Source organism: Sporobolomyces koalae, assembly GCF_050403365.1.
Source record: "Sporobolomyces koalae JCM15063 DNA, S_koalae_JCM15063T_v1_ctg65, whole genome shotgun sequence".
Classification (NCBI taxonomy): domain Eukaryota; kingdom Fungi; phylum Basidiomycota; class Microbotryomycetes; order Sporidiobolales; family Sporidiobolaceae; genus Sporobolomyces; species Sporobolomyces koalae.
The window spans coordinates 19331-41401 of record NW_027481706.1 but is presented as its reverse complement, the minus strand read 5'-3'; the positions used below and the strand labels follow the sequence as shown (position 1 = coordinate 41401).

General features: G+C 54.0%; 6 protein-coding genes across 6 annotated transcripts; 1 reads left to right on the top strand and 5 right to left on the bottom strand.

Moving 5' to 3' along the window:
• Positions 1–137: 137 nt before the first annotated feature.
• On the bottom strand, positions 138–2827 carry JCM15063_005320 (uncharacterized protein; the record flags this gene model as incomplete). The annotated part of the gene is made up of 5 exons (XM_076681334.1): positions 138–779; positions 859–1222; positions 1307–1389; positions 1460–2047; positions 2705–2827. The coding sequence occupies 5 exons, from the start codon at positions 2825–2827 to the stop codon at positions 138–140; spliced, it is 1800 nt and encodes a 599-aa protein (XP_076531540.1).
• A 231-nt stretch (positions 2828–3058) lies between these two features.
• On the bottom strand, positions 3059–4551 carry JCM15063_005319 (uncharacterized protein; the record flags this gene model as incomplete). Its single annotated transcript, XM_076681333.1, has 5 exons — positions 3059–3167; positions 3237–3325; positions 3396–3699; positions 3762–4146; positions 4509–4551. The coding sequence occupies 5 exons, from the start codon at positions 4549–4551 to the stop codon at positions 3059–3061; spliced, it is 930 nt and encodes a 309-aa protein (XP_076531539.1).
• A 405-nt stretch (positions 4552–4956) lies between these two features.
• On the bottom strand, positions 4957–7282 carry JCM15063_005318 (purine-cytosine permease family protein; the record flags this gene model as incomplete). The annotated part of the gene is made up of 10 exons (XM_076681332.1): positions 4957–5036; positions 5116–5245; positions 5318–5426; positions 5497–5512; positions 5577–5656; positions 5727–5802; positions 5867–6171; positions 6237–6712; positions 6784–6849; positions 7034–7282. 10 exons carry the CDS (start codon positions 7280–7282, stop codon positions 4957–4959), a joined length of 1587 nt encoding a protein of 528 aa, XP_076531538.1.
• Positions 7283–8000: 718 nt separating this feature from the next.
• Positions 8001–9973, bottom strand: JCM15063_005317 (uncharacterized protein; the record flags this gene model as incomplete). Its single annotated transcript, XM_076681331.1, has 4 exons — positions 8001–9250; positions 9313–9598; positions 9674–9902; positions 9963–9973. The coding sequence occupies 4 exons, from the start codon at positions 9971–9973 to the stop codon at positions 8001–8003; spliced, it is 1776 nt and encodes a 591-aa protein (XP_076531537.1).
• Positions 9974–10389: 416 nt separating this feature from the next.
• JCM15063_005316 (uncharacterized protein) lies at positions 10390–17060 on the top strand (the record flags this gene model as incomplete). The annotated part of the gene is made up of 24 exons (XM_076681330.1): positions 10390–10752; positions 10851–11424; positions 11505–11707; positions 11773–12026; positions 12109–12176; positions 12237–12352; positions 12433–12544; positions 12622–12802; positions 12872–13272; positions 13343–13644; positions 13710–13931; positions 13997–14525; positions 14606–14799; positions 14869–14911; positions 14985–15384; positions 15452–15529; positions 15600–15696; positions 15763–16069; positions 16137–16315; positions 16377–16502; positions 16566–16617; positions 16685–16725; positions 16789–16950; positions 17013–17060. The coding sequence occupies 24 exons, from the start codon at positions 10390–10392 to the stop codon at positions 17058–17060; spliced, it is 5052 nt and encodes a 1683-aa protein (XP_076531536.1).
• A 1855-nt stretch (positions 17061–18915) lies between these two features.
• Positions 18916–21985, bottom strand: NAN1 (Nan1p; the record flags this gene model as incomplete). The annotated part of the gene is made up of 5 exons (XM_076681329.1): positions 18916–19649; positions 19731–20131; positions 20198–20546; positions 20615–21654; positions 21732–21985. 5 exons carry the CDS (start codon positions 21983–21985, stop codon positions 18916–18918), a joined length of 2778 nt encoding a protein of 925 aa, XP_076531535.1.
• Between the last annotated feature and the right edge of the window lie 86 nt (positions 21986–22071).

Genomic DNA, 22071 nt, shown 5'->3' with positions numbered 1-22071 from the left:
CGTGAAAGGTAGGTACAACATGTTTGGTTCCTTGAGAGAGACACAAGTAGACAAGTGGACAAGATCGAGAAAGAAAGCAACAGCAAAACATCTATTGGTGGTTCTTCGTCGCTGAAGGAAGGAGTGGGAGAGGGGTTTCAAACTTGCATAGTATCTTCCGGCTTGTCCTCGGTGCTGTCGCCATTCTCAATTTGCTCTTGACCGTTCGATTCGGGTTGGTCATCCTGTTTATTCTCGTCGACTAGATCTGTCGAGAGTTCGACTTTCATGTCCCCGTCCCGCTGCTCTGTCGCATCGGGTTCGTCTTCGGCGAGTTCATCAATCTCGTCAGCGTGTCCACTCTGAGACCCGTCTTCCGCCTTCAATCGACTCTGAACTCGACTACTCCTCCTCTCGCCCGGGATGACCGGTCCCCTGTGACTCTGACGTCTCGAGTTCGATCCACTCGCAACGCTGGAAGTGTCCCAATCGTCTTCTCCATGCTGCGCATGATTCGTGGCAATCTTGCGTCTCTTGCCTCTTCCCATCTTGGCTAAATCTTCGTCCTCATCTTCGTCCTCTTGTTCGTGATCATCGTCATCGTCATCATCTTCGAGTTGATCGATTTCGTCGTCTTCCCCGATGCCGTCATTGACGTACGTGACAGTTCTAGGTTTCTGTCGTGTCGAACGGGTACTCGTTCCTGGGTGCGTGCGAGACAAGTTGCGAGCCATGCGTGCGTCTGATTCCGCTCGACGTGCTGCAACTCGACGTTCCTTGGTCTCGATCTCAGCGAGAGCCTGAAAAGTGGGTTCAGCTTTTTCTCTCGAGAGAATAAGACCCTTCGGTGTGTGGGAAAGTGAGAAAAAGCTCTCTCACCTCTTCAAACTGAGCGAGTTTGACCAACCCTTTCTGCAATTTGCTTCGAATGACCCGTTCCTCTCGTTTGACATCGTCTTTCGACCCTTTGCCTCCTTTCGGTTTCTTCTGTCCCAACCCGACGACGGGTTCTGGCAAACTGAGCAAGAACGCTTTGTACCCTGCACTCGTAGTACTCATCGTTGCCCAATTCGAGTGGACCGGGGGTACCGTTTGAGTCGATTTCGAAGGGATCGCAGTGGCCGAGTACAATCTCGGTGAATCGTCGAGGTGGAAGATTTGTCGATTCGTGAGCGTCGTACCGAGCGATTCGACAATGAGGGGGTTCGTGTACGGGGATCGAAGCGCGTTACGTTGATGTCCACTGTTGGCTCCTCGACTGTCAGTTTGATTTCTCAGCACTATCTTCAGACCTACATGCATTGGGGGAGATCTGAAGTCCACTCACAGGTCGTAACCCTGTTGAATCTTGTCTCGCACAGGTGGTGACATGCACAGTTGATAATCGACCAATTGACGAAACAAGTGAATCTGGCGAAAAGGAGATTTACGTAAGAAACCCTGTATTAGCTCGATTGAACTAAGCACAAAAAATTTTTACCTTGTCTTCCCATCGAAGGGACCAAAACATTTTGTCTTCTTCTTGACCCGGTTTCAACCCTCGAGTTCTCAACAAGTTGGACTCCCATCGAAACCCTCCACTGAACTTGTCACTCAACCGTTTGCCAACAAAGTTGATCAACCACGTCAACCACGTCTTCTTGCCATGGTAATCGTTCATCTCGGGGACCCCGACTAGGTTCTGTTTGAACGTTTCGACGATCGTGACGAGTAGTTCGGAACGAGGTGGAATCGGGGTATCGGGAGTGAGGACCGGTGGGATTGCTGAGATCGTAGGGTTCGCGGGCATCGGCGTGATTGGGATGGGAGTGGCATCCTCATCATCCGAGAGAGAACTGAGAGACGATGCAGAACTGTGATGTCCTTGCCCATTGCCATTGCCATTCCCGTTCCCGTTGAATTCGCTCGCGCTGTTCCTCGTTGCGGCACTGAGGGTCGCTCGACGAGGTACTTTGGACGGAGGGGAAGATTCGACGAGGGCAAGTTCAAGGTCGGTAACAGATTTGATGGTCGAACTGTACTCGACTTTGCGCAGGTCTGTGAACCGGTCAATAAAGGCGTACACATACTGTATCACAGATTGAATGGCCATCTTGGGGGTCAGTGAAACATGGTCTCGAGACGCGTTCCTTCTCTTGGTTGCAAGCAAAGGTGCACGTGCACCGGCAGTGGGGGTGATCAAACCCCGATGGAAAGCCAGTTGCGACGCGTGAACCCCTCTGGAACCAAACACGGAAGACCTCGACGCGTGTCGACTGCAGTTTCTCCCGCGTCTCTGCCCATATGAACGTGCGCCTGTTGCCCTCGTCGAGTTGGTTGCACCTTCGATCCTGGTCTCCCCGCGGTATGGAAAGAGGAATCGATTCGGCAGGTGGCTCGGAGAGGGGAGGACGGGGTGCGAGTGGATAGAGCCGAGTCGGCAAGAGGAAGAAAGGAAAGGAATGAAACGAGGTTTGGACGAGTGAACCAACTTGCGGTGCTCGCTACACGAGTCGTTCGAGCGAGGGAGTAATCTCGAGGGGGAAGAGCTGAAACGAGACCATGCACGAGTCTTCCTCCCAAGGGGGTTGCTCGAGGAGGATGACAGGAACTCGGCTCGTATGCGATCTCTCTTTGGACGAGTTCCCGTAAACCATTCCCCTCGACTCGGTTTTCCGTCCTCCAGATCTCAGGACGATCTTGTTCCCCCATGCAGACAGTTGCCAAGAAAGAGAGCCGGACTCACTGCGACTTCCCAGTTGCCTTCGGGTCCATCACCAATCTCATCTTCCCTCGCCTTCTTGGACGCGTGTTCGAGGTACGGTCTCACGTCGATCTCGGCGACTGCTGGCGTCGCTTTTGGAGGCATCGTTCACTCGCAAAAACGCGGTCGAGAGGGCGTCGTATGAGAAAAATGACGACCCGAGATCAAGTTGCAACCAACTCGCGCGTTTGGGGTTGAAAATCGCGAACACTCTCATCGAATCGTCTACATCCAGGAAAAATAGGGAAAAAAGACTTCTGGTCACATTCCCAAAATCTAATACGACATTCGGAACCAGCACAATTCTGATCATTCGAGAAACACCTTTGCGGCAATTCAAGCGGAAGCTTGCACGCTGAACCGACTCGCGGCTTCATCAAACAATCGCTCTTTGTCCGCAAGGTCGACCAGGAACGGGTGATTCGGTTCAACCAATCTCAATTGCCTGTTTATTCGCTCAACTTCAATCCTCAGTGCGTGAATTCCGTACAAGGAGAGAGAGAGATGTACGTACGAGATGGGTTCTTGTGCTGAAGCAGCAGGTTTACCCGAATGCAACATGAGTGCTGCCGAATTAGCCAAACTTGTCGGATGATGAGGGTTCTACAATATTTGGATATCGTATCAGTTTCGCAAGTCATTCGAAGAGAAGAAAAAAAGGTAGTTTATTTACCATTTCGAGCGCTTCTCGTACCGCTTCGAGTGCTTCTTCCCATCGACCCAGGGTCGATTGTGCGACCGTCACCCCTGCCAACACTCCTTCGCCTCGACCTCCTTGCATCCCTTTGATCTCTTCAAACACATAGTACGCGTCCTGGTACTTGGCTCGAGGACCGATGGCGAGGTTCGTACGCGCGTTGAGCAATTGAGACAGGAGGGAATCGGACGTGAACGACGTGACGGTACCCGACTGCAGGAGGGACAAAGACAACGGTGCGAGGTGTAGCGAAATGTACAAATGCGAAAGGATCGCGAGACTGAGAAAGAGATTGTGTGAGTTGTGTATAGTCGAAAATAATGAGACAGAAGAAGAGCTCACCATTCTTGATCTTTACCCAATTCGACCGCTTCTCTCAATACTTCGATCCCTTCCTCTCGTCGATCTGCTCCTTCAAGGATCCACACGGTGCCCACGACCCCTCGCACGAATCGACCTTCGTCTTGTTCTTCCAACCCTTGTTCTCCTAGTTCGGCCAACAATTCTTCGAGGTCTCCCACTGCCTCTTCAGTCGATCCAGAGAGGTACGTCGCGAGGGCCGAGACGGCGCGACTGTCGAGACTCGGAGGCAGAGTCGACACGAGTTGTTGCGCGGCAGAGATTGCAGGTGGGGACAAGGCGAGGTGAGCGCGTGCGGCGTACAAAGACAACAGCGGGGAAGGAGAAGCGAGTTCGTTGAATGCCGAGATGGCGGATCGGTAGGAACCTGCAACACGAAACCCCAAGAGAAGCGGGGCAAAGGTGATCAGTTCTGCCTGAGCTTTCCAAGTAGCGTGTTCCTGTTCTGAGTGTCGAGTACGACAGTCTAGTTCCCTCGTTTGAGAGCTGTACCACCTTGGCGCATAGTCGTGAGCGCGTTCAGTCGGGACACGTCTGAATCATCGTTCCCTCTACTCCCACAATCCGAGCGGGAAACCGCGCCTGTGCATGATCCCGTCATCCACAGATAACCACATCATGGTGGTAGACGTCCCTCAGAGGCTCGCGGATCGATTGTCTGGTTTGCCTTTGATCATCCATCCGACAATCGGGGTTCACCCCAGCGGGGGTTGATGCTGCTAGACTAACCTTGTTGAAACAGCGTGATGATGTAGAATGATTCGGAATCCATCGTAGTCGGTCTTTGCTGAACTTGAAAGGTGCGTGAGAAGGTTGAACCCGAAGTACGCGCGCGCGCGCAGTAAGGCAAGTGATCATTTTTCCGGAACACCACTCCAGACGCAAAATCCAGTTGCACAACAAGGCATCTGCTATCATGTCACTGCGCGTGAGCAGGGAAGTCCTGCAGAGCGAAAATTGCAATGAATCGAGACCTTTTTGCAGTTTTTGGCTCGTGAACAAAGTACAAACAAAACACTTGGGAACGATGCCGAGGGGCGACAGAGATTGATACCTTACATCCACCGGTACAAGTCACACACAAACAAAAACAAGGGAAGGAACGAGTGGTGGGACGGGACAGAGTTACAAGAGTAGTTCCGGTAAAGCACGGGGTTCAACAAAGGTGTCGGGAACCTTAGCGACCAAAGTAACGAATCTCGAGAGTACGGAAGATCGGATAAGTGATCGCAGCGACCGCATAGCAGAGCTCGAAACCTAGATACATCATCCCCCGCGAAACGGAAGAAAAGTCAGCTTCTATCCGTTTTGTCCCAAAAGACCTTCATCAACTCACCGAGGTCGCCTCCATAGTTCGAATCAGGTTGGGTGACCGCGAGGGCGATCGGACCGGTGTAGTAGCTTTCGGCCATGGATGGCACGACGATACCGATCGAGCACAAGATTGCACCAAGACAAGCCCATCCCTACCGACCAAAGGGACTGATTAGTTTCTAGCTATTCGAGTCCAACCCTCGCATGTGTGAGAAAGGCCTTACGGGTGCGAGTTTGCTGTAGTCTGCATAGTGGTCGGCGTTGATCGGACCGAGGCGACCGTTCTTGCGTCGGAACCAGAACACTTCAAGGAACAGGATGCACGAGAAGAATCTGTACATCGAGAGCAAATCCATTAGTACATGGCCCTTGTGGCATATCGATTCAAGGGATTGGAACGAACGCAGTGTAGTAGGCCACTGTATACGAGGAGTAAACGCACAGTCAGCTCGGCGCAAGTAGTGAGTGTAGAACTAAACGCACAGATCGCGGCGAAATCACCGAGGATTCGAGAGTAGTTGTCTTTGCCGACAATCGCAAGCACAAGGTAGATCGCGGTAAAGCTACAAGGGGGGAAAACTCGTATGAGCATGCACCTCGGAAAACCCGAAAATGCGAGCTGGCGGAACGTACATGATGACAAAGAAGATTCGGGGAACCTTCATCAAGATCGGGTGCAGAGATTGAAGGCAGAGCGCGCCAGAGTAGGCTAGGAACAAACTATGTGTCAGCATCGAGGCAGCAAACGACGGAGAACAAGAGGAAAGGCGTACTGTTGGCAACATTGGCCGAAGTGACCGACAGGCACAAGATGACGAGCAAGAATTTGCCGAAACCTCCAGCAGGCTTGAGAATCTCTCCGACAACTCCACCGAGGGATTCCTCCTCGAACGCGGTCGCGTAACTCGCCTTTGTGAACGCCGCAAAAGTCGCAGAGAGGGAGCAGGTGAACGCGATTGGGAGCCAGGTGCCAAAGTAAGTGGCGATCCAGATGGGGACAGCAGGAGTGTTGGCGGGGAGAGTCATGTTGTAATCCGCGGCAATCGAGGTCCATCCGCTGCCGACCGAAAACATGATTCTGCGCAGTTCCAGAATCTGGTCAGCACCGGTACGTGACCATTCTCAGTGCGGAGAGAAACTTACCCGAGGAACGAGAGGACATCTCCCGTGAGTGCTCGGCCAGTGTCCATCGTTTCGGTCAACTTGTGCACATCGTAATCTCCTTTGCGTCCCAATCCTAGGATGATGATGTAGATCGTGAAGCACACCATCCACGCGTACCGTTCCCAGTAGTGCAAGATTCGGTAGCCACCGAGACACACGACGAGGGTGATGACGGTCGAGACGACGACTCCGACGGTCAGAGTCAGACCGTGGTTGATTGCTCGGAGCGCTTGAGCGGCGGCAAGTGCGGCAGTGACGGCGTAGGCGATCTGCGTGACAGCGTTCAACAACGAGAAGATTCCGGTACCGATGAACCCTCCCGCAAATCGCGAAAGAACCATCGTTCGAAGTCCGTATTTCGGTCCGAGGATCGCAGTCGTAGCCGAAACAGTACATCCGAGAGCAGTTCCGAGCCAGATGACGGCCATCGAGGTCGGAAAGTCGAGCGTGAAGTACTGAATGTTGGCCAACGAGCGGTCAGTGTAAACTCGGGCCGTCACCGCGCGGTTCACCGCGTGAAACTCACGAGCGATCCAAGGAATCCAGTACCGAGACACGAGAACGACAAGTTGACTGAGAACCAGAAGAACATCTGAAGAGGTTCGCGCAAGGCGGTCAGCCGCGAGCGTTCAGCACACGCGGGACCAATCGAGGGAAGCACACCTGTCGCCAGATGATGCTGAACAGGCTCAACTGTGCGTCGATTCGACAGCGAGGTGCATTGCATCAGCGGTCAAGTCGTACATTGGTCGAAGAGAGGCATGGAGGCAACTCACGTGATGATCCCGCTGGTCTTCCGGCACGCGTTCGACACTCCTCGTCTCGAGTCCTAGTTTCTCAGACAACCGGTTGATCTTGGCGAACGGTCCCGTCCCCGCAACCACCTCTCCCTCGACGACATTGCCGATTCCTGCTCCATGAACTGTTGCCGGAGATTGCCCTTCAGCAGTCGAGCTCGGTTGCTTCTCGAGGTCGAGTTTGTCGTCCGAGTGAGGAGTCGACGCGAGTGAGGCCCTGCCAGACATCCTTTTCTTCTAGTCGTGTGGTATGGTCGCGTCCCAAGTCGTTTCGAAGGACAAGGCCCTTTAGCCGAGGGTAACGCGAGAAAAAACGGGAAAAAAAACTCCGGGCCTGGCCAACCTTTCCCGAACCCCGCGCGCGCCCACGCGGGATGGAGGTTTGAAACCCCGGCACTCCGCGTGTTCTGAACTTTTTTTAGCGTCGGATAAGATGCAAAGATAGTCGGATTCCCGTCGAGGTCCGTCCGCAACTGACCGCCCTTGCCACTCTCGAGCCCACTTGGGCCACTTCTCCAGACGGATGACTTCCGCCGGACCGGCCTCGCGTACGTATCGCGGATCAATCAATCCCTGCCTCGAGGTCCCGATACAAGAAGTCGCGACTCTGGAAAGAAGACGTCCGACGCCACTGTGGGGGTCCCGAGCCTGGAGTAGGAGGGAAAAACCGAAAAGCTGGAGTTCGAGCTGGTCATGTCCGAAGAACCAGACCATTCGTGACGAAGCATTACTGTACTGTACTCGGACTGACGCAAAACAGTGTGGCAATATGAAAGTGTGCGCACGGTTGTCGCTTGCTATATACTGCAGTTGCACGGACAAGTTCCGAAGAGAGCAAAGGGTGACTTGCCGAGAAACATTATTGCATGGATGGCGACGACGAGGTATCGACATAAGACACAGGGGGGTATATCCAACTAGCGTAACACGAAAAAACCCATCTTCCTCAAGCACCGTCCGGCAAGGGAGGTCGAGATTGTGACACTCTGCGACTCATGACACTCCTTGCCAATCCAGCCGCACCACTGACTCTTCTCGCTTTGATCGCATCGACATCTTTCCCATTGGCCAACGCCGGAGGTCTTCGAACTGTCGCTCCTAAATCAACCGATGCTCGTCCTGACGGACTCGAAACGCTAGTGCCCGGTCCGATCGTTCGACTGAGACTGTCACTGCGTGGACCGTATGTCGAACTACTGACCACTCGACGTCGTTCGCCTTCAATCCCAGTCCCATTGACACTCTTGCCCAAACCCGCGTTCCATGGCGCTCTCGAAGACTGTCTCAACCCAGTCGTCGGCGTCGTACTTCGCGCAGGAATCCCACTCGGAGTGACGGGCCTCGAACAAGACGATCCGTGCGTAGACGAAGTGGCCGACAAGTTGGACATTCGAGAGTGAGGTCGACTCGTCGGTAGCGGAGGAATCGCCGGAGCTGGAATCGAAGATCGAGGACCGTGAATCGAAGACCGCAAGGACGAACGCGAGGGTGGACGAATTGAAGAAACGCCATCCGAGGATGACGAGGTGGTCGAATGGTGACCCAATCGAGACGTCGGTCTCGTGCTGCGTGCGAGGTTGCTTCGAGTCGTACTTCTCGCGAGTCCCGACGTTGAAGTCGGGCTCATCGAAGCTCGGGGGATCGCGCTTCCTGCCATGACGAGATTTCGTCTCGAGTCGAGCCTCTGCGTGATTTGCTTCACTCGAGAAGTCATGAGTTGCATGTCGCGCAACATGGCATCTGTGCGTCTAGCGGGTTGAGGAGTCTTGACGGGAGATCGCGAACGCGGGAATGCCGTAGTCGAGGGCGATTGGGGCAGCATCGAGCCGAGCTGAGACATGCGGGTTGATCTCGACAGTGTCGTCGAGCGCGGTATGCTTCCAGGCGTGATCGGAGCTCGCGGGCGACTGAGAGATGCTCGCACGGAAGGAGACGCCGGCAAGGTCGAGCCGTTGAGCGGATTCGGATGGGCATCTCCGTTCGATAGGGGCGAATCAGCAGTCGAGGCAGGCGAGAGTAGGCTGTCGCTCGAGCTCGAGCGGGTGTGGCTGCGATTGGTAGGTCCCGGGGTGCGGTCGAGTTCGACAGGTCGAGCCGGTGGTAACGTCGCGACTCCAGGAGGAGTGAGAGGTCGCGAGGGAGCTTCCGGTGCAGGCAACACGGACGAACGAACCACGGCGAGTTCTTCATTGAGATCTGCAAATTGACCGGGATCAGCTGCGTTCTCGAGAGAGGGGTCTAAGCGCATCAGAAGTCACCTCTCAGCTGGTCTTTGAGCCGTTGGACTTCCTCCTCGAGCTGTGCCTTTGTGACGAGCTCTTCCTCGAGCAGCGCGATCCGCTCGAGGCTTTTGTTGTAACGGTTTTCGAGGTCCTGCAAACTCGATACTTTCTCTCGCTCGCTCTTCTCGAGATCGTCATTGTCGAGTTCCATGTCACGTATCCGTCCTCGCAACTTGTTTTCCGAAGTGCGCAGGGATTCGAGTTCGCGTTGCATGTGAGTGATTGTCGTCGTGTGATCTCTCAGCGCGTGCGTGTATTTCGACTGCGGGGTTACGACAAGTGACCTGGTCAGTCCTTATCTCTCGTACAAGTAGGGGCGTGAAGATGTGGGCTGCACCTTCCACTCTTCGCGGTCATGCTGCACGGATTCGAGTTCGATGCGCATGCCTTTCTCGGCCTTGTCCATGCGCACGAGCTCGTCCTCGAGTTCATTCTGAAGTTCCTTGCTACTCTCGGTAAAGTCTTTGATGTCGTCTTCGGCGGCCGAGAGCTGAGACTGGAACGACGCGCACAAAGTGCGGTAATGCGCGAGAGCCGCTTCGGGCGACGCGAACGTACTGCTGGACCTGGCATACCCGTCAGCTTACACCAAGTCGTATGATTGCGCGTTCCAGGCGGGTACTGACGCGTCTTCCATGAGGGTAGTTGCCCGTAGCCGCAAGTCAATCAACACTCGGGTTCACACGAGCAAGGTACGTCCCGACACGCGTGCGACCTCCAGCGTCCAATCTTCGTCTGTAATGGGAGCGAGGTTGTGTCCCCCGGGCGGTCGAGACGGGTCGAGTCGACGTGCTGGGATCAGATCGCTCGGATCCGGAAACACAAGATCAATTATTTCATGACTCCGGACAAGCTTCTTTGTGCGCGAGAGAGCCAGGTCTATGGTTGCACTGTCAGGGCGATGCACGAGTCTAAAATAATCGAGTCGGAAAGAAAAGGAGAAACACCCTGACTCGGACGAGTTACGCCATGCGGTACATGTAAACGATTCCGCGAAGTGATCACTTGTCTCGACTTGAACTCTCGCCTAAAGCTCCCCAGGCGTCAAAACACATGCTCGTGTTTGCCCTGCAGCGGCTGCAAGCCCCGCCTCGAGCGGCTTCGATCGCACCGCAGCTCGCTCTCGTCGGCCTCGAAGCGATCGCGGCAGTGTACCTCGTCGCAACTCGCCCCAAAGGACCGCCGATACAACTCTCGACCACTTCAAACAGCGGTGGTCCCTTGTTGATCGAACGCGACGAGGAATCCGAGCCCGACAAGTTCTACCCGAAACTGAGAGCGAGGAAGCTCGCAACCCTCGCTGCGAACGGAATCGTGCTCGCAGTAACCCTCTTCAGGCTCGGATGGGAACTCTCGGTCGTGGACGACTTTGCATGGCGACGAGCGGTCGAGCGAGCGGCAGAAATCGTATTCTGGGTGCGTTCTCATCCGTCTCACCCGTTTGTCGCGACACACCGCTACTTGGTTCCGGCTTGTCTGCGCGTACAAAGAGCTGACTCGCGATCTCGTAACAGTCGTTCACGTCGACGCTCGCACTACTCTCGTTCCCGCTTTCCAACAGTTACACCTCGATCGACCGACACTGGGCTTACACTGTCACTCTCACTGCCCTGACCGGAACCTCGCTCGCGGTTACGCTTCTTCGCATTCTCCTCCCACAATCGACGCATCTGTCACTTTTGCCTTCGACGTTGCTGCCCAAATACCTTTACGTCCCGTCGCTCATCCTCCTGATCATCTCGACCGTGTTCCAGCTCGTGGCGTTTGCCCTCGCGGGAACGACCCCGCGGTGTGCCCCACTCGTGCATTCGAAAACGCGCAAACCCGTGTCCCTGATCACCTCGTGCTCTCCCCTCTCTTTCCTCTTCTTCGGATGGCTGTCCCCCGTACTCGCTTCGGGACTCGTCGCGGCGCAAAAGGAGGAAAGCCTCGACGAAAAGTACCTCCCGATTCTCAGTGCAAACGACCGTGCCGTGAACCTGTGGGAACGGATCAAGGGCAGCGCCAAGTTGATGGATCAAGCACCTCGAGGTGTCAATCGATTGCTGTGGAGGGTCCTCATTGTCAACAAACGCCTGTTCATCATCCGTGAGTCGCCTCTGACGTACAGGCGGTAAGAGAGGACAGACCAACTCATGTGGCCAAAAATTTGCGAGCACCGTGCGCAGAGACTGCACTCGCATGCGTCAACTCGGTCCTGTACTACCTGCCCGCCTTCTTCCTTCAGCGTATCGTCCACTTTCTCGAATTGCGGGAACAAGTCAAGATTCCTGAAGATCCCGATACCGAGTACACCACGCGCGCATGGGGTTACCTCTTTTGCGCTGGATTGCTAGCCAGCTCTGCTATTGAAGCTCTCGTCGCTGGACAAGTGAGTATACACACACTCTCTCTGGACGTCCCTCGGTTGAACCTGACTCCGACTTGCTCGCGCAGTTGTGGTTCGTATCCAACTCGATGCTGTCGGGTCGCATCCGAGTACAACTCAACACGCTCGTGTTTGACAAGACTCTCAAACGCAAAGACGTGTCTGGAGTCTCGAATGCTTCTGACAAGTCTTCCGAAGTCGAAGGCAACGATACATCGTCGTCAGACGGCTCGAAGGCGGGTGAGGAAGACGACGAGGATCCCGAGAGAGGGTTTGGCAGCAAGACGAGCATTCTCGCATTGTTCTCGATCGATGTTGACCGGTGAGCAATCGACATTCGTTCCGTATCTGCAATCCGAAATCGAACCGAGACTGAATGCGTTGATACTCCCTCTCGCGAACAGAGTCGCCGAGTTTGCCGTATGGTGTTTCACGCTCATCGATGCTCCTTCGGAACTCGTCATTGGAACAAGTGAGTCTTGGTGGTCCGGGCTCGCTCTTCGGTAGCTCATCGTTTTTCTTCGCTGCACAGTTTTCCTTTATTCTCTGCTCGGATATGCTTCGCTCATCGGTATCTCGATTGCTGTGCTCTTCTTGCCGTTGAATCACTGGACCTCGAAAGGATTCGCCACTACGCAGGACAAACTGGTACGTACTACGAGTTCCCTGCATCCATCGGGCTCTTATAAAGTCCTGGTGTTGACCGAGTTTCTGAGGTTCCGACACAGATGAGCACTCGAGATCGTCGAGTTGGGCTCATGCAGGAAGTCTTGTCATCCATCCGCATGCTCAAGTACATGGCGATTGAGAAACCGTTCGAGGAAAAAATCCTCAAAGCCCGTTAGTGCCGTCTCCCTGAATGGTTCGCATATCGCGAGTTCATCAAAGCTCATGATTTTCTCGTCGATTTTGATCAGGTGACGCGGAACTAGCTCAGTTACGTTGGAACTTCATCCTCGAGGTGTCTTTCCAGGCGATCTGGTCCATCTCGCCAATTCTGTGCATCCTCGTTTCGTTCTGGGCATACACCTCGCCTCTCCTGATGGGCAAGACTCTCACGCCTTCGGTCGCGTTCGCAAGTCTTGCGGTTTGGAACGAGTCAGTGGACGATCGATTTTTCTCCTTTCTCCTTGACCGTCAAGCTAATCTGGTTTTCGGTGACGACAGACTTCGATTCGCACTCAACATCATTCCCGAAGTTCTCGTCAACGCTTTGCAATGTCTCGTCTCGCTTCGACGAATCGAGAAATATTTGGGAGAACCCGAGGTCGAAACTCCAACTTCCACAGACGGGCTTGATACGGTTCTCACCGAGACTCCTGTCATCGAACAAGTCGACGTCTCCTTCAAAGATGCAACCGTCACGTGGCCTCGCAATGAAGCCGGTGATAGCACTGTTCCTGAAGGACAGGTTGGTGCTTCGAATGGAAATGGAACGACTTCACGCCCTGCAAGCGTTCTCGCGCCCAAGAGCTTCGAGTTGCAAGACATTAACATCGAATTCCCGACGGGAGAGCTCTCTCTGATCTGTGGTCGACTCGGTTCCGGCAAGACTCTCATGCTCCTAGGTTTGTCAGCTCCCACTCGAGCTTTTCCCTGCATGGATCTTCTAACGCAAATTGTTTTCTCGTGTTACAGCGCTACTCGGCGAAGTCGATGTCGTATCGGGTTCGGTCACTTGCCCTCGTTCTTCACCAGGAGCGATCGCACTCCCTTCGCTCGAGTGGGACAAATACCTCAACGAATCCAACTGGATCGCTGTGAACCAAACCGCTTTTGTGCCTCAACAAGCGTGGTTGCAGAACGCGACGGTCAAGGACAACATCTTGTTCGGCCTCCCTTGTCGCGAAGAGAGGTATCAAGCTGTCCTCAAAGCATGCAGTCTCGTTAGCGACCTCAATATCCTCGAAGATGGCGACGCGACCGAGATTGGTGAAAAAGTGAGATCTTGCGATTCTTGCTTCGATCTCGTGATTCGCTGACAGAGACTGTCTTTGTGAACCAGGGTATCAATCTGTCTGGAGGACAGAAGGCGAGGATTTCGCTCGCTCGCGCGGTGTACAGTCGAGCTTCGACGCTTCTATTCGATGACATCCTCTCTGCTGTCGATGCACACACCGCTGCGCACATTTACGAGAATTGTCTCAAAGGCCCGCTCTTGAAAGGACGCACCGTCATCCTAGTCTCTCACCAAGTTCAGCTCACCGCTCCCGGTGCGGCTTACATCGTAACTTTCTCCTTAGCTTATCTAGATGCCGTTTCTGGGAGGCTGAGATTCGATTGATGGGCTAGGTCTCGCTTGAGAATGGACGAACTGCGTTCGTCGGCAGCGCCTCGGAATTCCTCAAGTCGGAGAACCTCAACACGATCGCTGATCCAGATGACAAAGACAAAGACGAACCTACCTCGAAATCGAAGCCGGTCGCAACAGACAAATCGACCCCGAAAAAAGTGAACGAGAATGCGCCTCCTCGCAACAAGTCTCTTTCGGCTTTGATCGATGCGGCAACTCCCGTCTCTTCAACGGACGTCTCGTCGGCGAGTGAAGCTGAATCCGAAACGGATGATGACGAGGATGATATCGCCCGCGAAGGCAAGATCGAGGGCGACGAGGCAACCCAACCTCCCAAAATCAAAAAGGCACGCAAGCTCATCGAAGACGAAGGGCGTGCGGTTGGTCGAGTCTCGGGCGCCGTGTGGAAACTCTACATGGGTTGCATGGGTGGAGGACTGTTCTGGTTCACATTCGCGCTCATTTTTGGGGGCGCAAAAGTATCCGAAGTCGCGCAAACCTACTGGTTGGGACAATGGGCGAGAAACTGTACGTTGCTGGCTTTCTTTTAACGAGCAATTCACACCCGAAACGCAACTGAACCTTTCACACGATTTTTTCGACGGTAGCTGGTGGAACTGAAGGGCCTCACTCGGTCACATACTACCTCGTCATCTACGCAGCCTTGTCGATTGCCGCAGTTGTGGTCGAAGTATTCCAGTGGTTCATCCTGTACATGGGAACTCTCCGATCGAGTGTTCGCTTGCACAAAATGCTCCTGCATTCGATCTTGCGTGCTCCCCTTCGCTTCTTCGATACACAGGTCAGCCTCGCAAGCAGTTATACTCCAGTCAGAAACTGTCTGACATGCTCATTTATTTTGCTCTCCCAGGCTCTCGGTCGTATCCAGAACCGTTTCGCCAAGGACCTTGAAGGTGAGTCCAGTCAACGATAACGTAACTCGTCTGACTCGCAGCGCTGATTTGCTCGATTTGTCGAGTTGAACAGGTATCGACTCGAACTTGCCGGACAACTTTGGTCGAACGCTCATCTATGGCCTCGGAGTCCTCACTACGCTCGCGGTCGTCACTGCGGCGGCACCCGCGTTCTTGATTGGTTTCGTCCTCCTCTCGGTCCTGTACTATCGCGATGCTCGTTTGTTCTCGACTTCGGCGCGCGAATTCCGCAGGCTCGACTCGATCTCGAAATCTCCCCTCTTCAGTATTTACGGCGAAGCGATCTCGGGAGTCGCTGTCATCCGCTCGTTCGGAGCCTCGTCGAGGTTCCTCTCCTTGATGCTCGAAAAGGCGTCGAACAATATCACGTACTACTCGTACTTGTGGGGAACGAATCGTTGGCTCTCAGTCAGGTTCACCTTGCTCAGCGCGGTAGTGGTAGCCTTGACAGCGTGAGTTGGAAGATCGTTTCGTTTCTCCCTTAGTCTGCAAACTGACTTGCCCTCGATACCTTTGCAGGTATGTCCTGATTCAAGCCGATGGCAAGATTGACGCCGCAGCCGCCGGTTTCTGCTTGACCTTTGCGCTCAACATCAGGTCAGGCTCGTCTCACGCCTTGAAAACTTCTATCCTGTCGTACTCATCGAACATTTTGTTGGCATGACAGCAACGATCTCCTCTTCCTCGTTCGCCGCTACACACAACTCGAATTGTCTCTGGTCGCCGTCGAGCGCATTCGAGAGTACTCGCTCATCGAGCAAGAGGTAACATTTCACCCCTTCACATTGTCTCGCACTCGACAAATTTTGACGGTGTTGAACCAAACGCAGGCACCCGAAATTATCGAGCCTCGGCCTCCGGCTCACTGGCCCCAAGGTGAGATCGTCGTCAAGAACCTGCACATTCGCTACGCGCCCGAGCTTCCCGACGTCCTTCACGATCTCTCCTTCACGATCAAGAAGGGAGAGCGAATCGGTCTCGTTGGCGCTACGGGATGTGGAAAATCGACGCTCGCATCTTCCTTCTTCCGCTTCGTCGAAGCCAGCTCGGGATCGATCCATATCGACGGACTGGACATTTCAAAGATCGGTTTGCTAGACTTGCGCAGTCGGCTTACGATCGTACCGCAAGATCCAGGTAGGGTTTCTCTAGAGGTTTCGCAACAGAAAGCTCTCGAACTGACCTCCCTGCTGATTTTTGCTAGTCATCATGTCTGGTACTCTGAGATCGACCCTCGATATCTTTGGCGAGCATGAAGACTCCGAAATCTTCGAGGCTCTTCGCCGGGTGCACTTGATCAAAGAGTCGGAGCGACCGGATGACCAGGAAGCTGGAGCAAATCGTTCCGTCTTCTGGAACCTCGATGCAGAGGTGGCTGAAGGAGTCAGTCCGGTCGTCTGCCCACGCGATTCGCCGACACCGCTGACGCTTCTATTCTGATTAGGGCTCGAACTTTTCCACGGGTCAACGTCAACTAGTCTGTATGGCTCGTGCACTGTTGAGATCTTCGCGCATTCTTCTGCTCGACGAGGCGACTGCTTCGACTGATCTCGAGACCGACGAGCTCATTGTGAGCTGTACCGGCACTCTAGCGCCTCTACTAGCATATCCGCTGACCGGACTCGATCTGCAGACTCAAACGATCCGCAGCGAATTCTCGGATTCCACTCTACTCGTCATCGCCCGTGAGTACCATCCAGGCTTTTTGATTGTGAACTCGATCTGACGGCCGCTTAACCGCATCACTCGCAGATCGTCTTCGAACTATCGTCGACTTTGACAAGGTCATGGTCGTGAGTGATCGCCAGTATCCATAATTCCAACCGATCGCTGATTCCCATCGTGAACCGTCGCAGCTCGACAAGGGTCGACTTCTCGAGTTCGATTCGCCTGCTGCGTTGATCAAGGATCCCAACAGCCAGTTCCACTCTTTGTGTCGTGCTGGAGGCAAGAACGAGTTCAAGGTTCTCGAAAAAATGGCACTCGGAAAGGCCCGAGTGACCCACAAGCCACGCAAGGTGTGTACTTTTGCTCGTTCAGGGCTGCCGTCGAAATCGCTGACGATATCTGACTTACGCAGCTTGTACGACGCTCGACTTCCAAGACGAGCAAGCCTAGTTTGGATTAAAGTCTCGTATTACCAAGCATAGCCAATTGCAAAAGTCATCATTCTGTAGATTCCGCTCGACTCGATAGTCCAGGCTTTTGCTAATTGTAATCACTCGCCGGTACAATGGCGAGTCTCGCTCCGCACCGGAACTTGCGATCTCATTGCTAGCTACAAACGTCACGATGACATCCCCTTGGTTTCGCGATCGTTTGCTGCAGCTCGGACGACGTGCCGTGCATCACAACAGATCTTGTGGTCTGCTAGCAAGCTGGGCATGAGATTTCATTTCTTTAGAGATGGGCATATTGTCCTAGAATCCGGCTCCGGGAGGGTGGTTGCTGAGGTTCGTGCGTCTGGGCAAACCCCTCTGCCCGGTCCGTTTGCCAGAGAGACCTGGTATCTTCAGGTAGGTGCTCTGGATTCGAAGAGCTTGCTATCATCGCCAGGTTCACTGAGGCTTGTCGCCGTTCAACGCGATACTCGGAAGAAATACGCTCGTTTCGAAAGCAAAAAAACTTTCCGCGACCGCAAGCTTGACCTTCCATTGCGACATTCTGCTACAAAAGAGATAACTCAGACTCTTGAGATAGCTCAGACTCTTAAACCGCGGTGTATTCGAAGTCAAGTTCGTTGCAGTACTACCTTCTCTCGTCGCGACACGTCTTGGGATGATGGCAAGCCGCAAAGGTCTAGGAAGACATCGTTACTGCAAAACCCAGCAAAAAGAATACTCAGGCCACCCATGTCGTCTGCAATCGGAGGAACCGTAAGCGCCAACCCCTCGACTATAGGAAAGCACTAACCTCCAAAACAAAAAACTTCCTGGCCGGGAATTGAACCCGGGTCACACGCGTGACAGGCGTGTATACTAACCACTATACTACCAAGAATCCGATTTGATATTTATTATACACTATATGCCTATCTGCTAAAACATACGTCTCGTAATCCTGTCAGGGAGCTATGGCTTCAACACGCTGTGTCCTCTCGTCAGTCCGCACACCGCGTTGTAGTCGAACGTCAAGGTTACTATAACTATTTAGTGTTTCGAATCGAATAGCGCGATATGACTACGTGTCGGCAAACGCTGATGAATGCATGAGCTGTGATGAACACGTATTGCCACATACAGTAACGTAGCGTTCTTGACGCACCAGCTTGGGTGTCTAGCTCGTGCCCAAAACTGATCGTGCTCTGTATTGCGATTGGAGAAAAAAGAATGATTCCCTCAAGGACAGAAGGGCAAAAAGAGAATTGCCCCCACACAGGATCGAACTATGGACCTTTCGCTTACTAGGCGAACGCTCTGCCACTGAGCCATAGGGGCTTCATATTGGTCGTGCTGAATTTGACCATATACACAACTTCAGAGATCCGTGGCGAATGTCTAATTCTCTAAGTCGTCACCTGCTCCCCTTCGTCGGACAGCATACGAATCCGCATGATGGAGTATGATCCCGACCTACAATACAAGCCCCAAGTTTACAATCTGTTACCAATTTGCTTCAGCGGGAATACGGTAAATTACAAGCTGTTGTGTCATTGAAACCCTCTGTCGTCTCTTTCCTCTACTTCACGTCGAGGTGAACATTTTCGAAAAGGATTGCGTCGTATCAACGAGCAAAACAACTTCAGCGTCAAACAGACGGGGTGGGTCATTGGCGTATGCCTAAACTACAGAAGTAAAACGCTGAAAACTTTTTCTCTCCCGAAACATCTGATCAACACGTTTGAATCGTCAGGTAGCGCGATTGCTGACACCAAGTAGGACAAACGTCTCGAGGATACGACAATGCATGAAATTGCAAACAGGGTTAAATGCGGGACCATTCCGTTTTCTACGACGAGCGACCTGGGAAAAAGATCTTACGTGTCAGAGGGATTGCTTTCCCGAGGACGCAATGAGTTGGAAATAGATTGAAAACGCACCCAACTTGAGTCGTGCCTTGAAAATGTCGGCGATCGAAGCCGGAGAAACGTCGTTGTACCGAATTTCTGGCATGTCCAATTGATTTCCCTCGTCTCCAGCACCCATCTCCTCTCCTCCTTCAATCTCCATCCCAACCACCGCGTTTGTATCCTCGATTGGTTCAGGAGCTGGTGGCGCCGCGAGCAACATGGAACGCCACAACATTTTGACGGGTGGAAGCGAGTGCGCCGGCGTGTCGAGAATCTCGAGTCCACCTTCAAGTTTAACCTTTTCTTTCCCTTTGAGACTCTTGGTTGCCGAGTTCGAGGTGATCGTGGCAGTCGTATCTTGTTCTCCAAAGATCTCGTCAAACATTCGATTGTGACCTTGAACGGCTTGAGGGAGTCTCGAAGGTGCGATCGAACCAGAAGATTTCGCAAGAGGTCCGACAAGAACGATTCGAGATTGTTCGTCGATGACGGCAAGTGAAGGTGATTCGGAAGTCGAGGCGGAAGGGATCGAAACCGCTTGCGAAATTGAGAAGGGGAGAGAGTGACTCGAACTTGAAGTTGATCCGGGAAGAGGAACTGCACTGAGCGCCGTGTGTGAAGTCGCAATGCTCGTTTCGGCTCCGAGGAGACTCGCAGGTGATTGCGTTACGACGACCGCAGAGTAAGCGACCGAAGACGAGAAAATTTCTAGAGTTGATTGTACGCATACTCGGGATGAGCTGAACGCGTCGCGAGGCAACGGCGAAGAAAAAGAATGAATCCACTCACCTTCGAGCGTCAACAGGTCCCAGCAAACAGTACCCTCTTCTCCGACTAGAACAATTTCGGTCCCTTCTTCACCTGCGAACAAGACTTCCTTCGCCTTCCCGACCGAACGGTTCGAGAAGGTGCAGATTTCTTCAGCTTTCGCCGTGCTCCAGACTCCCACTGAACCTTCGAATGCGACGGCAAACATGGATCCATCTTTCGAGAAGCTGGAAGCGAGAGGAACTTGGCCACGACGCGAGAGCGCAGTGCGGCAGTGCCAGGCGGAAGCCGAGTAGGACCACAACTTGATCGAAGCGTCGAGCGAAGTCGTCAAGAGGAGCGGTTGTACCGGAGACGGCGAGAACGACAAGGAAGTGAGAGAGCGAGTGTGGGGTCGATCCACACGAGTCGAGAGGGAGAACCTGCGCTCGTACAAGAATTGTTCAGCTCGATAAGGGGAATCTACTGGCGAAGGAAGAAAGTCTCACGATTGACTGTCACCCTTGTTCCTCCAAAACTTGAGTTGACGAACTGCGTGGTAATCTCCGCTCTGCCACTCGTCTACAGTTGCCATCCAGTAGCCACCGTGTCCGGCTTCGGGTGACGAGAACGCGACGCGTTCCACCCGAGTCGGTTCGATGACTCGGTCCGTTGCGGAAGAGACACGGTTCGAAGGCGATACCTCGAGCTCGAGCACCTGGGAATCGTTCGCGGGAGAGTAGAACTGGAGAGACGAAGGGTGGCCGGAGGGGAGCACCAGGTTCGCGCTTGCGGGATCAACCGCGAGTGGGATCGGGCGACCTGAACGGCTGGCCGAGGATGGAGCCGCGATAAAGTCTAACCAGAAACGAAACGCGGATGGGTCAACTTTTCCGTTAGGTAATACAGCGGGCGTGAGCACACACCCGATTTGAGTCCAGCGATGGTCTTCTCGATCTTGAGTCTCTGGGAACCGACAAACACGACGCTGCCGTCGGCCAAACGAGCTGCGACCATTTGTTCTCCACCTTGTCGACCGCCATCTACGATCGTGAGGGTCTGAATCGGAGCTCCGAGCCTCGGGACGTATTCTTGGTGGTTCGTGTGCAACTGCCACAAGACGATCACGGCTTCCTGTCCTCCCGACAACAGGTACGCTCCGTTCGGGGTAAAGCTGAGAGCCGAGATTGGGTGAACGTGCCAGTGGAGCAACGAAGTGCTCGGGGCGGCCTGTTTCGCGTCGGTCGAGTTGGACCGCTCGAGCACGTTGTACCACAGTCGGATCTGTCCCCGCGTGTTGCCCGTCGCAAAGTACGTCTCGGTCGGGTGAAACGCGAGGGTGGTCAAACTCTCGTTCGAAACCGGAATCGAACGGGTGAAGCCTTGTTGCAAGGCAGAAGTCCTGCAAATGTTGATCGCGTGAGGGTTGAGCGAGATGAGAGTGGAACCGTCGGCCGAGAGGGACAGTGCTCGAACGACCCTCGGGAGGGCGAGTCGAATGCGTCGAGAAGGGGCAGCCGGAGTCGAAGGATCGATTGCGGCACGATCCTCGGTCGAAGGTTGAGCGCGCTTGGGTCGCAGCGAGATCATGTAGACTCCCGCGAGGGTTTCGCCTTGTGGTTCCGCCTTGTGCTCCGAGTTGATCTCGTCCTGGTCCTTCTTGAGGGTCGGGTTTGCCAATGCGACAAAGAGCTGGTCGGGTAGAGATGGGTGGCCGGTCGCGTGCGTGATGGGAGACTGACAGTCGAGCGTCCTCAACAACTTGCCCTCGAGGTAGTCCCATACCCGGACGATCCCGTCTGTCGAGCCGACGACGAGCTGTCGAGGGTTCGAAGGGTGCAGGAGGACCGCCGAGACCTTGCCGCGCAGGAGCGAAGGCGAGGAGCGGTTCGAGAGGGTCGACAAGAGTTCGGTCGTCGCGCTCGCGTACACTTTGACCTGGGACCCAGATGCAACGAAGCAGTACCTAGTGATTCAGGGTCCACATGGGTCTCAGCGTTTCGTGCAGATCACAGCAAGACGAAATCGCAAGAAAAAACTCACGCAGAGTCTAGCGAGAACACGACGGGACAGGGAGCTGCCTGAGTGTCAGCCAAGGGTAGCCAATCGAGTTGATCCTCTGCTGGCGGCTGACCCTGCTCGATCGATGCGGCGGGGTCCTCATGTCGAAGCGAATCTTTCTTTGCTTGAGCGGCTCGTCGTTTTTCTCGCTCGCTGCGCTGCGGGCGGACTCGCGAAGGCCGAACGCTGGCTGGAGTTGGGTTCAATGCCGCGGCGGCAGCGATCGTGGTTGCCATGGTCGGGCGATGAGAGTCGAGAGTGGAGGTACCGCGAGCGACGTGAGAAACAAGGTTCGCGCACCGCTTCCTTGACACCTCACCAT